At 43.9% G+C, this 16,245-nt stretch overlaps 1 protein-coding gene across 1 annotated transcript in view; it reads left to right on the top strand.

The window, feature by feature from the left end:
• The window catches only part of LOC105462575 (potassium voltage-gated channel subfamily H member 2), a 102,374-nt gene that overhangs the window by 17,428 nt on the left and 68,701 nt on the right, over nucleotides 1-16,245 (top strand). The window contains exon 3 of the mRNA XM_011709272.1: nucleotides 13,282-13,440. Coding sequence (XP_011707574.1) covers nucleotides 13,282-13,440 — 159 coding nt within the window. The remainder of the gene's footprint in view (nucleotides 1-13,281; nucleotides 13,441-16,245) is intronic.

Raw genomic sequence — 16,245 nt, 5'->3', positions numbered from 1 at the left:
TCGAACTATGTATACAAGAAGAGACAGGGAGATTTAAATAGAATTTGAATAAAATTTCATGCGGATTAATATTTTTATGCAGCATGATTTAATTAAGCTCCATAATTATAATAAATGAAATCCACTCGTTATAATCACTCTCCGCTTCGCTCGCACTCTCTCGTTTGCCTCTTCTCTTCTGCGATGGCCATTTCGCGAACGCCTCCTTCAGAAAAGCTCTCCCACGTAGTTACGCAACGCGGCCGCGAGGACAGTGTTTTGAGGTGTCCAAGAATAGCCCCGTGTGCTCGTATTCCAACCCCTTCTCTCGTTTCTAAAACACCTGCCCTCTCCTTCCGTTGTACCCCTTTTCACGTGTTCGTTCTCTCTCTTTCTCTCTCTCTCTCTCTGTTCGCTTGCTCGCTCGCTCACTTACTCGTTCTCGCGAACTCTGTTTCTCTTTCTCTCTTACACATACACGACGTCGTTTAGTCAATGACATCACGGAACGGCACACGAACTCACCCCTTCCACGTGTATTTGGACCACCGGTGGCGTCTACCACATATGACGTCATGACACCCACCGCTCCCATCTGGCCTCCTCCTCCCTCCCACTCTATGCCATCAGCAGTGGCGATGGCTGCAAGCTCGGTGTGCGGGCCACAAAGCTTTCTGTGGCGTCACAGGACAACGACCCGGCGACTGGCGTTCGCGCCATGGCCGGTCGATCGGCTCTTGTCGGACCCGAGGCCGCGGTACACTCACGGCACACGATTTCGAAAGTCTCCGCCGTAAGCTCGCCGCCAGGGGAAAACGGCCGGCGGGCACGGCAACGCCTGAGATGCGAGCTTGCAGTCACCGCGGCGGCGGCGAGCCGAGCTTTTGCGTATGATCGCGCGTTTGATCGCGAGAGAAGGGGCGATCTTCGTCGCACGCGACGCGCGGTTGGCCGAGGCGAGCTTTTAGCGCGCTGGCAATCCTGTTGATCGAGCTTACGGTGCGTCGAGAGAAAATTCGCGCAGTATTTCGTTCACGTGAAATGGTGGATCCGATGCTGCGAACGAAGCGGCGGTAGCTCCGAACGCTGCGACGGAATGAAATTGCGGTGACCGAGTTTTATAATATATACATAGTTATGAATTTTATGGTTATACTAAAAAAGAGCGGAATTCATCGTTACGTAAGACGCAAATTACAATGATGAAGACATTGTCCTAGTTGACATTGTGACGCGCAATGTGGTGCAAGTAACTATTTGAGTAACGAATTTACGCAACTTTCTGTTCGCTAATATCATTTGCAATCTTCAAGATGCTAAGAAAACCCGAACACGGTAACTTTAACGTAGTTAAGTGTAAATGTTCATGAATTGCGAGAAACGGTATTATAAAGTTTCATTAAGCAATTATTTAATTAGCATGCAACGTAAAATTGAAAATCTGATAATGATAACAATTACCTGAAATAAGAAGAGTGTGAAATTTTATTCCAGCACATTGCAATTTTAGCTCTTCTTCGCGATGCGAAATTTTGCAGACGATTGGATAGAGAGAGAGAGAGAGAGAGAGAGAGAGAAAGTTAAATTATTCGCGCTCTAAATTTCGTCAGAACCAACGTTTTAGCAAAAGGCGACGATGTTATTGATCACGTGAATACACAATTTCGCGGGTACTTCATTATCTAACTTGTCTATAGTGAATAAATTTCGTTTCGCAAACCGTTTCCAATATCAGCGTTACCGTTGAATAAAATTCGTGCGCCACCGACTGTATGCCGGTTCGGTAATCCAAACAGTAAAATTTTAACGCCCCGTCTTTTTGTGGCTGTCGCTGCAACGTGTTGTCTGAACCATTGCTGATTTTACTACTGCATCTGACAATCTATTGATACACGTATTTAATTGCAATTAAGGCTGATCCTGATCACGAAAAGGCTATAATTTTATGATTAGAAAAATTAAGTAGCTTCTATTTAAAGTAAAATATGCGTATTATAATTGAGCCACGCATCATTATACGCAATTGCTGCGATCGATAAAGTTTTTACCACAGTACGAATATTACCTGTTGAATTTTCACGCACGTCGCGCAATTTCTGCATCTCGAGAGAAGGACATGATACGAATAGCACAAGATCTACTTGTCTACTTGAATCTTTTATATCACACCAACGAAGCGAGAGAGAGAGAGAGAGAGAGAGAGAGAAAGAGAGAAGGAGAGGGAGAGAACCGTAAGCTCGATCGCGTTCCCAACAAGAGACTCATTCGTCCTTCGGATTGCTATAGAAATTCCGCCGTTCTCGTGAAATCGATTTTCGACCTGTTCATGCGAGGCTTCGCTAAATTCCGCCGGGAATTGGCGCGAATAAGGGCGAGAGATGAGCTGCGACACGGAGAGTCCAGAAGAGGAACAAGAAGTGATCCCCGCGAAATTGTAGGTTTAATTTACTTACACTTACAATTAACGTTATATCCCCCTGTCGATATCCTATAGAATTACCATTTCCATCACGTTTTCTCCAGCGTCTCAGCTATTATTCCTCCCACTCCCCTTCTTCTTCCTCCATGAAAATAAAATCGGATCTTTTTTTTTTGTGCGATTCCGCTTAAGCGAATTCTTAACGACTCGGGAGAATCGATAACTTTGTTATTTAATTCCGCGCGTGTTCCTTTTCTTGATCAAATCGGATTATCTATAAGCCACGTAATTTCTTTGGAGACTCTAACAAGTGCGATTATAATAGCAATAAAGCGCACATCGTACGGGGAATAATCAAAATAAACCATACATTTTCCGCCCTTGCCGATTTTGTAGGCCAATTCTAATTCTATTTGGCTTCCTGACATTCTAGTTTTTCTTTCAGCGCCCACAGACTCTCTGTATTTATACATCAATGTATTTCGTGAGAAGGTCAGGGCCACTCTTCTCCTTAACGTGTATTTTTAACACTTAGAGAAACGCGTAATTAATATTCTACACCGGGCGTCTCGAAAATATCGCGGCTCGACCTCGGCGGGAGAGCCCCGCGGTTTCTCGGACGATTCGCGGATATTCTCGAGAATGTGCGCGTTAGAATAAAGTTTTCTTAAAATCGAGTTTCCACGTGGTCCACGTGATTTGCAGAATCCTTCTGACGAGAGTCTTCGAGGAAGCTTTCATCGAGATCCGCGCGATTCCCAAGTTGACACGAATTCCAACACATCATTCGGTAAACTTTTTCAGAATATCGAAAGAGAGACTCGCGAAGTTCGGTTTATGATTTTTTTTTTCTCCATATCTTTTTTAACTCCGAAGCGACTGCCTGAAAAATTCAACGCGCGCTTCTCTCTAATTCGAATTCAATCAGCGGCGCGTAAGAAATACATTTCCCCATTCATAAGGGAACGGCAATAAATTGAAAATATCTCTCAAAATTTTTATCGTACTCCACTTGAAACGATGCATGACTATTTATTGTTGTCTCATTATGCTGGGAGGTGTGTTCTCTGAAAGCATACCAAATATCACATGCGAAACTATCATAGAAAACTTCTCTTGACATGAGAGACTAAATGATGTAGTGATATCTCATGTATCTTTTATCGTATAAATAATCGATTGATAGGTAATATATACGAAACATAATTCAAAATGTTAAAAGCCTCATTTAATATTATCCGACTTGTAATATTATCCGACCGGGAATCGAGCATCCGATAGTGTTTGAATATTTCACGAGCGGCTGCTAAAGCTAGTCGGGAAAATGTGGAACTCGCATTCCCTACTATGTCACCTTCGTCGTCAGTTCCCGAAATGTTGCATTCAGCACTATCATCGGGCTCCAACTCTCCATCGTCTCTTTCATAAGCGCGGCAGATTACCGCTTTCTCGGGCACTGCCAGCTCTTGTTCTAGGAAGGAGCTCGTTCGCGCTGACAATCGCCTAAAGACCAGGCGTTATTTCTGAGGTGACCGGACGCCTACCTTTCATTCGAGTGAAAAGGGGCCACACACGCGCGCGCGCGTCTTCTTCAAAGGCACCGGCGAAATTAGTCTTACCAATAGCTATCTATCGTTCGCTAGCTATCCAAAATATTCTCGGAAGTAGCTGACGATAGGACAACGGACTTTCGCATACAAATCTTCCGTAATCGATAAGACGCAACGTAAAAATGAAGCCAATAAATGAGTGTATAGATCAATTCAATCAATCAATCATAAAGTGTTAGAGTCTTTCTACGATTGATTAAATGGTTCTATACACTCAATCATTGGCTAATTCTTACGTTACGTCTTATGATGACGGAAATCCCTATGCGACAGCTTCAATTCCCCGTAAGGTCGAAGGTAACGAGAGAATGGAGAGCCTGGATGGCGAACCGTGTACTCCTGTCTCGTAGGAATCGGTCCGTCAACAATTGAGACGGAAGTTTAATACGATACTTGTTTGCCCACTAGATGGTTTAATTCTAGCTCGATCCTCGGGAGAACGGCTCTGCGCGAGTCGCATTAATAAATGTATGGACCAAACAAACGATCGAATATCGTTATTTATTTACTTGCGAGTGGATTTTACTTACGTTACGTCATTACGAGACATCAGAAAAAGACAAGATTGTCGAGAAACGAGTACATATTTATAAATATATGTTCTCGAATATTGTACATAATAGAGAAATTGCTCGATTATTGACACGCATTCAGACCTATCGCAAGTAAGTACATCAAAGTCAATGACCGCATTCCGTCGTTTACGATGCGCTCGGTTCGGTTTCACCAGTATACACTCTATATGAACGTTTTGGCGTGAATGCAGGTCATGCGGAATCATACTCAATATTCGCATTATATCCGACCTCTGTGGCTTGTGCTCCAAAATTGTTACATTCCTGGGATATGATTAGATCGCCTAAGTTCTAACCCTGGCCGCAGGTAGACGGAAATATCTTTCCGGCGAAATGCGCGAGAGCTTCCAGCGTGTAATTAGGATCGATTAACGAGAGAGAGAGAGAGGGGGGGGGGGAAGAGAGACAGCCGGGATGCTTACCGACTACCGAATTTCATCCCTTACGATGATCCTGGTAGGGTCGCTGATCACGCGGCCATTTCTGGCCAGTGTACGCGAGCTCGCGCGAGAGCGCACAGTTCGAAAAGGAAGCGAACACGAGGAAGAGAGTGAAAGGCCAGTGCGAGAGGGAGACAGCGCGAATAAAAAGGGGATGGGAGTGGGTAAGGTAAACGAGGAGAGACGAGCCGGAGGAGGGTGGAATCGAGAAAGAGGGAAAGAGACCGCGCGTTATTTCTGTGCACCGCTTGGCCTGCACCGCCACGACACCACGTCACAAGGGCATTGCACTCCCCCGTGACGTCACGGTGGCAGCAGCGTCATCGACCAATTGGAGGTAGCTGTTAACCTATTAACCACTCCGGTCTTGCACTGCGGTATCACGACCCGACTGACTATCCACCAAACGTGCACGGCACGGCATTGTCACGAGACGCGTGGTAACTATACCGGCTGGAAACCGTAGTCCCTCTCCTTGCGGCGATAGAGCAAGTTGCCATTCATAGAACAATGTAACGTTATATATACATTATATATTATATGTAGGTATATAAGAAAATCGAAAGGTTAATTATAGAAAGTTTATGCAAACTGTTACTCGTGAAATCGCGAGCGGAAAGACATTTGCTTTGCGCTTATCTTAATCTGTAATTAATTTTAAACACTCGTGATGAACAGAGCTTCTTAAAAACCATAACTTGTTTCTCTATTAAATCGCGAGATAAAACTGCAGGTTATAGATAAAATTGATCATAGAATAAATTAAAACGGTATTAAAACGCTTGCAGCGATAGAATATTGTTAGCGAGCTACGAATCAAAGGAAGGGAATGATGGATCGGGGATCACCTGTTCGATTCGGACGGTCGCAAGGTCAGCGTGCTAGCCTCCCGCGAGCTGCTGGATCAGGAAGGGCCATGTGTAAATTAGTCTTGCGGGATTAAGCGTGGACTCGCGCTTATTTTTGGAGCGCGGTAGCGTCCCGATAGAGGGGGGGGACCGGGGATACTTATTTATAGCGGCCGCGGGGTCGGTTTTGCCCGCGTCGCAAATTTAGAAACTCATTTCGCTATCTTCGCCTCGCTGCGTATTATCAAATTCCGGCTGTTTCTTCCTGCACCGCGCGCCGCGCCGCGCCGCGCCGGGGGACCGCGCGCGGCGCGGCCGGGAACGCCGGAGATATGTTTGGCCGTCAGCCAGGACTATTGTTCCGCGAGGCTTGCCTATTTTACGCGCTCGCTGATAACCATAAATATCCGTCTCTCCGCGCGCGCGCTCCTTTGTCACACCCGCATATTTCCTTGTTCCCGCTCGAATAGCCGCTTCCTGGGCAGACTGCAGCTAATTCGAAAGCATATCGGTGCTAGACGGATCTCCTTGTTTTTTACGACATCGGTTTACATTGTTTATTAACATTCATCATTAATCAATTAACATTAATCATTTTGTTTATTAACGTCGCAAGTGAAGGGAAGGACAAATTCTAAAGTATTCACCAGATCTGGAACAAATTGAATTCGATGTGAAGGAATTTCGAAGAATGTAGGTTTCATTTTATTACGCTCGGCGCAATATAGGGGAGTAGCTGCCAACGTACGGCTGTAGGGAGGCTGCATTCAACCTTCCGATCGACGAAAGACGTAATATTCTGTGAAACGAGTACCGCTTACGGCCGATTCGAGTCGCGAGGGAGTCCCCCTTTATTAGTAATATTCGACGTCGTGAAACGACAATGCCCGTCGACCGTAACGAGAATGCCGATGAAAACGGTTGTACATAAGTATCAACGGGATGGAAGGCAATGGAGGAGGGAGGGGTTTATTACTGTCTACGCGAGGTGCTCTCGAAATAGGCGCAGACTACTGGACTCCTGCTCTCTCTTTCCGCACGAGGCCCGTGGACATCCGCGAAACTGTTACAGTCATGTTAGCGCGCGCGCGCGTTTACCGTCACTCTAATATTAGCCGAAAAGCGCCGTGTGCTTCTTCTCCCTAGGGCGTGCTGTAAATTACCGACGCGGCGGCGGCGCGGCCACGTGAATTAGCCGGCGTTCACGGAAATAAATCGATGCGCGCATCGCGACAGCTCGACGCTACGCGAGAAATTTGTCCGCTTCTTTGAGCTAAAAGCGCGCCGCGCAAACTCGCCGCGCTCTCCCGACGCGTTTCGCTACCACCATCGGGCCGGCTATTTCAAACGGCGTGAAACACGAATGAGCGCGACGCTACCATAAATCAACCCGCAATTTCCTCGCCGTGAGAAGAAGAAAAAGAAGAAGAAGAAGAGAACCATCCCGAAATAATCCCTCAACGGCTTTTTTCTTTCGCACAATTTCCTCACGTGCCTCTTTTAATAAAAATCCCATCCTTCGTTCCAGTCCCCTCTTGTCCTTCCGCCCGCTCGGACGGAAGACCGCATCTGTTGTTTCCCGTGTAATTTCGATCGGCGACAACTCTGAAGATCGAACGCGTCGTTCTCTCCTTACCAACAGGTTCAACGAGCGAAAGTTTGAAAATTATTTCCGCGGCAACCCCGTCGATCCTTCTTGCCGCGATCGATGGCCGACGATGTTTTATCGGGCGGATTAACGGATTTTCGAGAGTCCTGAAGGCGAAATCCCCTTTATCTCCTCGCCATTCGATATCACCCTCCCTCCCCCTCCCCCTTTTTCGATGATACCGAACAGGTCGTGGGTGCATTCACCCTCGACGGCGGCGCATCGTCCCCCCCCTCCGCGCGCTTCTCCACTCCTCCCCGCGGTATCCTCCAAATTTTCTCGCTTAACCGTCGTCGGCGCGGTTCCACGGCGGAGTACTCCTTTTCGTCCGCCTGAAAAGTTGTATCACGAGGACTTAACGAGACGGCCGGGCGATCACTCGAGCGGGACAAAACGAGTGCTCTCCGATGTTCATCATCCCTGCACGCGGTCTCAGAAATTGCCGCCCCCGGACTTTCATCCCCGACAGCGAGAAACTTTCCCCTTTCTTCGCACGCTCTCCGTGTGAATTGCCTCGCGTATCTCCCGGCGAAAAATTCCCTCAAAATCCGCGCCACGTCCGCGCCTTTGTTCTCTCGGGTTTTCCCTGTCTTCCCACCGACTTCACTCTCCTCCCCGTACCTCTCGCGCGCGCGTTTATATCGATTCACGATTTCCGCTAAAAACTTTACGCGTTAAACTCTACGTAAGTTGAGAATTTTTGAAGCACCCGACGATGTACAATAAATATATCAGTAGCCGATAATCGTATACGTGATCGAAGAAAAGTCTGTAAAGTGTCCATGTAGCACATTCTCTCTTTCTCAAGATTCAATTTGCCGCTTGTCTCGAATATTTTAGGGATATAAAAAGGAAAGCTGTGAGAGCTTTTCATAAATAATTAAAAGAGATTCAATACGTAACAAACTTTGTGATCTGTTCACTATTTTGCCGGCGATTATTGTACAGTCCTCAATTTTCGTTCACGTTTCGACACGATACACGTCGTGCCGGAACACGCATTAATCCGTCAATGGCAATTTGCTACGGACGGCTTTTACGATCGCTTCGGGAATTATGTCATGCCATATATTAATCCCCATCCAGTTTACGATAGTGACCGATAATGCATATTTCATGTTTAGGCGAATGCACAGTTGCATCTCTGGAGTGCGTCTAAGTCTTATTGTTAGTACGCAATCTTATATGACGAAACTTATACATTCATAAACGTAATTATATATATATCTTCGAGGATGCACAATTGAAAAATTTATTTTAAATCTAACACATTTCACGTTTTAAATGGTCCACCCAAATTTTTATGCTAATTTAACACAAGACAAATATATTAGAAAGTAACACAGACATTGTGTAAAAATTGACACAAGAAATGTAACATTTTAACACAATTTGGATATTGCAAGAGCATATTTCTTTAGTAATAAAAATTAATATTTATAATGTATTAAATTACACATATCACATTTATCTCTTATTCATTTCTCTTAGAGAATTTACGTTTTAGAGCTACATTATTTTTACGTTATTTATTCGCTTATTCATAAATTGTGTTACTTTGACACTAAGAAATGTTTCGTGTTAAATATCAATTTAACACAAAATATTCAAATGCCGTACATTTATGTTAAATTAACACTCGGGTCTGTTAAAAATTCAACACAAAATTTGAACAAGTCTTAACAACAGCATAAAATATTTTCTATTGTATATTACAAATTTACCATATATAAATCTTCATAAGTTTGTTTATTGTTATATTTACCATTTATATATAAAGGTATTGAAGTCAGCGAATTTTCTCTTCGTTTTTTTTTTTGCGTCGTGGGATTTGTTCTAGCTTCAGAGAAATTTCAGTGAATTCTCCGGGTGAGCATGAAACTTTGCGGCGGCGGCGGTAGCGTCTGGATTAGCAGCTGGATGTCCATGTACGGCAAAAATTCGCGCACTTCGTTTCACAAAAATTTACTCCGCGTACGGGACGCGGGCGGGCGCAACGAAACGGCCACCTTTACGAGCCGGTTTTACGAGCGCGCGTGTTTTCAAAATACCGTCCCCATAAAATGAACTGCCGCAGTATCTCCGCCGTGTTTTACAGCGTTCGTTTTTTTTTTTCGTGCCCCTTCTTTTGCACTTTTGGATCTTTAATGCTCGCCGAGTGACCGGATTCGGGCCGGAAGCGCGCGCGAAAGATAGAAACGTCCCGTTTCTGGCCTTATCAGACACGCCGAAGTGGGAAACGCTGTTCCCAGTGATATCGTTTAACCTTTTCGGTGGTATCATCCAGCTGAAAAAACTTCGCACTCTTTCCAGCACATCAATTCTTCATTCTGATGCCATTCCCTTCCAACTGTAGAAAAAACATAATTTTCACAGGAATGATCTTTAGCAACGAAAATTTTCGAGTAAGAATATAAACTTAGAGTTAAAGCGAAATAGCGTTAGTAAAATCGCCTTTAGCGAGATACATCGAGATAACAATGTAAATCCGATAACTCATCTTTTTATTCATAAAAATTGAATCATCCAGATCCTCCTCCACCCCTCTCCCCGATTCGTGTAAAGATAAAGCCGCTTTTTTTTAGTGTTTGTGGACGAAATAGGAAAAGAGTACACTGAAACCTGTACGTTGAGATGAACCTTTGTTATCTCTACAAATACGAAATAACAATATTACAAACCAGCAAGTATAATCCTTTTTTGATTGGCTCTTGCATGTGCTTTCTAATCAAACGCGCATAGTCTTTGTCTCTTTTTCGAATAAAATATATAGAGTCGGCAAACTATTAAAAAGCAAAAAACAAATAATACGTTCGAAATAAAAAATTCTAATTAAATTTATAAGATTAGAATATTTAAATTAATTTACAATTAGATAATTGTGCACGTTATATAAAACAAGAAAAACAAACATTTTTTTAATTTGATGTTAAAATCACAGAGAGAATGCCATGAGGAAAGAGAAGGAAATGGCTTAATCCTGCACAGTTTTGTAATTTATTCGCAAGTTTCTTACGCGATTGCATTTTCTTTTCTAAAGGATATAAAATCGTTATCCCTCGAGAAGATATATTATAGTAGCACGTGCTTCTTCTCGCTCCGTGCCTGGAATCCACGAGTCGCGCGCGCATTGGAGACAGCGTCGCTTGCATTTCACAGCTGGACTTAAAAAATCAACTATGCGTGACCGATCGTGACGTGCGTGATTTCACACGGACAAAGAGAAAACCGAGAGTGAGAGAGAGAGAGAGAGAGAGAGAGAGAGAGAGAGACGCGGATCGATAGGACAGCTTATCGTGACGTTGCCGAAGAAACCACAGCGGTATCGGGCCGCATTAAACAATATGCGAGGCGCGAGCTTGCGAAATTAACTCGTACGACTGGGGCTTTGCCCGGATGAAATGGAGCGCTTTGTCCGCGGAATGTCTTAGCTAATTTAGTTAGAGAAACATCCGGATCGGATTATAAAAGTGTGGAGAGAAGTGACGCGAGAGAAAGATGTGTTCCTCGCAGAGAAAATAATTGTTTTATCAAGAATGCATTGCACGAATCTGCAGGTGTGTCGTCATTCTCCCGCGAAAGTTCGCAAGTAATCTTAGCTCTCCCCTCACGTTGCGCAAGATATAATATAACCGGGTATGCAGAGGATAAAAATATGCTGGCGCATCAGCCTTGGCCGTGACATCGATCGAGAATGGCGGGAAAACGATCGTTTGATCCACGGCGAGGAAACGTATGCACGTTCTATTGTGGTACCACCAAAGTCAAACCGACGCGGGGCTTGTGTAATCCGATAGGACATGTGGATCTTATCAGGAATGTTGACGCTTCATACGCCGGAATGCCGCGTTCGTTATGGAATATCCAGGTGGCAGACTTGGCTCCGGTTTCTGGTCGAGCGCGATTTTCACGCGGGGACGCGACTTTTCTCGCCGTCCGCGTCGTCCCGCGCCCCCTGAAATCCCGTGCCAAGGTGCCTTGACACGTAAACATCGTCGCTAATTAGTTTCGCGAAACTACACACCTCGGATAAATCTCGTTAGCGTGCAGCTTTGTGCGCGAAATTATTTTCCTTCCGCGCGAAGGCCGCGTCCCGAGACTTCTCTAATTGAAGCTGCAACGCTCGTAACGAAAACTCATATTATTCTTCTGATGTATCTTATCTGTCCGGTTCTCCGATTGTCACGAATGCGTTGACTTTTGCAATTAGCCGCCAAGGCTAGCCGCTGCCTCCGTGGAAAACGCCAGCGGAAGATGGAGACGATAAGATTCCAACCTTGATGATAATTTTTTTATTTAATTACGCAGCAGGAAACCAACGTTGACGCTTGTAAAAGGTCGATATCGCGTGCTCATATTCCTCACGACTAATGTCAAAGATAAAATATACGATTTTTTTCTTACTGCCGCGCGAGCATTTAAGTTGCAACAGGCCGCGATAAACTCCTTCGACGTTGCACTCCACCACTTTGACGCGATCTGATGTAACGAAGTTGTTCACAGCGGCGGCCTCATATCGGAGGCGACTTAACACTTTTATGTCACTGCAGCAACACAATCTAGGCTTTACGAGGACATTAGCGCTGCTAGAACGGGACGGCTATTTGGGCGCGATCCAGGGACTTTTACGGGCGCGGAGTTTCGTAATTTTACTATCGGCTCTTTTGTCTTTCCCGCGCACCCTATTCGCAAAATGAAATATCGTCGCCGACGATGCCCGCGGTTTTGCGCATCGGTGTCTAAGAGACATCCAGTAAACGTCAATCTGGAATATTTATTGCGTCGCACGGTCGCGCGTCGCGTCGCGTCGGCCCGAATAGGCCGCGGCGCTCGCAGTACGTGCCCCGGCATGAATTTCCCCGGCGGTTTGTACTTTCTGATTCACCGCTCAATATTTCCGAATTTTACGGTCGCGCCACGATAGTCCTTGACACGCATCAAAGTGCCATCGACGCGATGATTTCGACGTGCCGTCGGGAACTTGAGATATCGAGTGCAGATGGAGCTTGCACGTATAACACTCCAGCACCTCAAACGACTAGTCTGATACGCTTATACGCCACTTTATGCCAGGAGAATACATATATATATTAAGAATTAATTTATTTAAAATACTATCTCTTGGATGTGTTGATCTTTATTTTTTAAGATTTTGAAGGTTTGCTAGTGTTTATTTTTTAAGATTTTGAAATGCCGAGATCCTTGTATTCGCAGATTATCTTACAAGTAAATTTTTTAAGCCTTGCGAAACGCTCTATTCACTTGCACTGTTAAATTCATAAAAAATTGCCAAATTATATTTAATTTGAGTTTTTAATCATCCTTACATAAAGGTCGCGAGGCCATTATTGCTTTTACTCAATATGTCGTTTAAAATTAATTAAAATAATGGAATTAAACGATTTAATTCAATAAATTACCAAATTTTATTCAAATTTAGTTTATAATTATAGTTCATCTTTATCAAGTGTACACGTTAATATGAACGTTATTTATTAAAACTAATTGTAAGCAATTCATTAGAAAATTCTACAGAAATAAATTGATTAGACGTAGTTTAATCTCATATTTTGTATTAAAATAATATATTTTGACAGACATGACGGTTAAAAATAACGGAATTGTATTTAATTCAAAGAATTGGTTTAAATTTGCTTCTTTAATATTTAACAGATATATACATTTATTATGAGAACTCGAAGGACGTCAGACAGCCGGCGTTTCGGACGGGGTTATCTGACTTTGCTAATTTTCTGTTTTAGGAACCAAGTTTCTCTGCAGCGAGGTGATAGCGCTAATAAGGAGCGAAGTGGACGACATTTGCCTGCAAATCATAAACTTCGAGGATCTGAGCTCGCAGCCGCCACCGCAGCCCGCGATCCCGCCGCCGAGTCAGGCCAACAACAGGCTCGCGACACGCTGTATGTTCCAATTTTATTCGTTCTACTTCGACTCGTCTCAATGCACGTCCCGTGTGCGCGGAGTTTCGTATACGAAAATTCACCGTAAAACTCGCGCGGCAGTGGTCCTCGAGATTCGAAAGCACATCCCCGTTGTTTTACGAAAGTTCCGCTGCGCCTCAATTGCTGTTAATAAATGATAGACCGAGAACGGTCAGAGTGCACGCATGTTGAAGTCCTATAGAAAATTTGAGAAAAGTTAAAGAAAAATATCGAAAGTCTACTATCGTTTACCGTGTGAATCTCGATTGAATTAGACCGATTTCAGAAATGTACTCCCGCTTCAATTGCTGTTAATAAATAGTAGATAAATTCGAGAACGACTGGAATGCACGCGCGTGTTGAATTTCTATGGAAAATTTGAGAAAAGATAAACAAAAATATCAAGTCAGCTGCTGTTACCGTTAGCGTATGCCGTATAATGTATCTCGATTAAATTAGACCGATTTCAAAATAGTACCGATTGTACTTGTCCGGCTAGATCAAACGGCATCTCCTCCCCCCCGGCCCTTAACGTTTACACACGATATCCTGCCAAGACATTTCGTGCCTCCCACACATATAACTTCTTGCGGCTTTTAAACGCGGCTATCATTATTTCCTGCTGCACCGTCCGTTATAAGACATCGTCGTCGCCGCTGACATTCGGGGCCGCCATCGCGCCACCGTGTTTCGCAAGTGGGACGTGGTACTGCACACACGTAGGCTACTCCTCATTGTGACGATCATTATTACGATCATAGATTCAGGTCAGGTGTTATCCGCATAATGAGCCGCGTTACAATCCCTGCAGAAATTCGGACGCAGAGTTCTTTCGTGTGCGCAATTACATCCGCGTATTACGCCATTGTCATTCCTGCACGTGATACGTACACGTGCGTTTCTTTCTTTTTTACCGATTTTTTTCTTTGTTTTGTTGAAATTTCTGGTTACCCTTTCAAAACACGCGGACTGTCTTTTTACTCCCGTTTACGCGCAATATTTTCATGCGTAAGCGCGACAGTCTTTTCTTCTGCAGTAACTAGACTTTGCTTTTATCGTCACCGCAGATGCAGCGTAAAATACACAATATAAAAAGTTTACGCTCTCAATATGCTGCTGTCCCGCGTACCTATCCGCTGAAATCTCTACTAATGAAATTTCTACTTTTTTTATGTCGACTTATTTATTAATGCAATCCGTTGACGCACACCGTAGCTTTTGCACAAACTTTCCTGTCGTTTTTTTTTTGTCGAACAAATTTAGAGGCACACGTATGTATACGCGCATGTAATACGCGTGCACGTATGTTATACGCACATGCATATATGCGTACGGGAGGACGGGACACGTGGTCGCGTTTTATATCTGGAGTGCTCGCGAAACTATTTTTAGAGTGACGCTGCAGAGCGCTGGACGTGTGTGGCGCGCCTAACGGTTAACCCTGACCCGGTAATAAATGTTATGCCCTCGAATAGGTTAGCTATAGGTGCCTTACCTCCTGGTTGATAATCCGCCCTCCCTCCCTCCCTCTTAAACAGCTCAGCTGATGGTTAGAGACTTGTAACAGAAATCGATCGTGGCGGAAAGTCGCGTAGCGCTGAGTGAGAGCGTGCCTCGAGGAAATGCCTTTTTCGACGAGCGCGTCACGCATGAAAAAAAAAATCAATGGACGCGATTACATTTCCCCCCTTTATTCTCGCTCGGCTTTAGATATTATCGCGCGGGTTTTTCCTTCCTTAATCGAAAAGAGAGAATTTGCTCATCGGACAAATTGTGAGAGCGCACATGTGATCCTCGTAGCGAATCATAAACGGAGAGAAACGTATGATTGTTTTTTCGAGAAATTTTATTTAAATGTGACAAAATTTTTTTAATTTTTAATATATTTGATACACGGACAGTAGCTTCTCTTCAAATATATACGTACAATTAATTGTAAATATAAAATACAAGGGACGTGCCGTTGCCATACGAACGAGTAGTATCTATGTTGCTATTTCAAGTCGCCAGTAACTCAAGATACCAATAACTGAATGCGTAGGAATTCTGAAAACCGATATAATCCGCACAATCGATAGTTTGTACGGAGTTTGAGATTGTCTCTCTCGCAGCTTAGTCTATTCAGCCTTAGCCTCATCAAAATGCAATCAATAACGGATATTTGATGGAGTAATCCATCATCTAAATAAATCGGTCGTCTAGTGTGGTGATTATACCAATTAATGATCATTAAATAATTACCAAGCAAATAATTATACTTCAAAACTAACTCCGTTAGTTCCTTGTCTGTATAATTAAGATGCCCTTTAGAACTCAATATTATATATAAAGTTGTTATAAATTCTGCAATTATCTGTTTGTAAAGGTTTCATTTTACACTTATTTCAGATTACTTTACTTTATTATTCAATTTACGATCCCGTATTTGTTTTCCATCCGTTTTCGTCTTATTACCGAGTCAGCGTGATATTTGCCCGAGTCGATATATCACATAGGAAAACAACTCGGAAACGGTTCAATCAATCCGCATCCTAACAGCACATTATTCCGGCGGACATTCGCGGCGAAAGCGGCTCTTCTCGGTTTTATAACAATCGATAAGTGCATATAGCGCGCACTCGAGAAGATTGTGGCCGTCGTATCTGATCGTCGGCGCTCTTCTCCCAAAAGCCTCTCTCTTTATCCGCTTAATTTTTCTTCGACCGCGCTGACGATGGGCGATCGCGCGGCTGTATAATTTCATCCCGCCCGACTTGCGCATCCGAGTGCGAATGTATGATTACA

The sequence above is a fragment of the Wasmannia auropunctata genome, unplaced genomic scaffold, assembly GCF_000956235.1.
Source record: "Wasmannia auropunctata unplaced genomic scaffold, wasmannia.A_1.0 LD336097.1, whole genome shotgun sequence".
Lineage (NCBI taxonomy): Eukaryota > Metazoa > Arthropoda > Insecta > Hymenoptera > Formicidae > Wasmannia > Wasmannia auropunctata.
The sequence above is the reverse complement of the archived record's forward strand: the minus strand, read 5'-3'. Positions and strand labels throughout refer to the sequence as shown.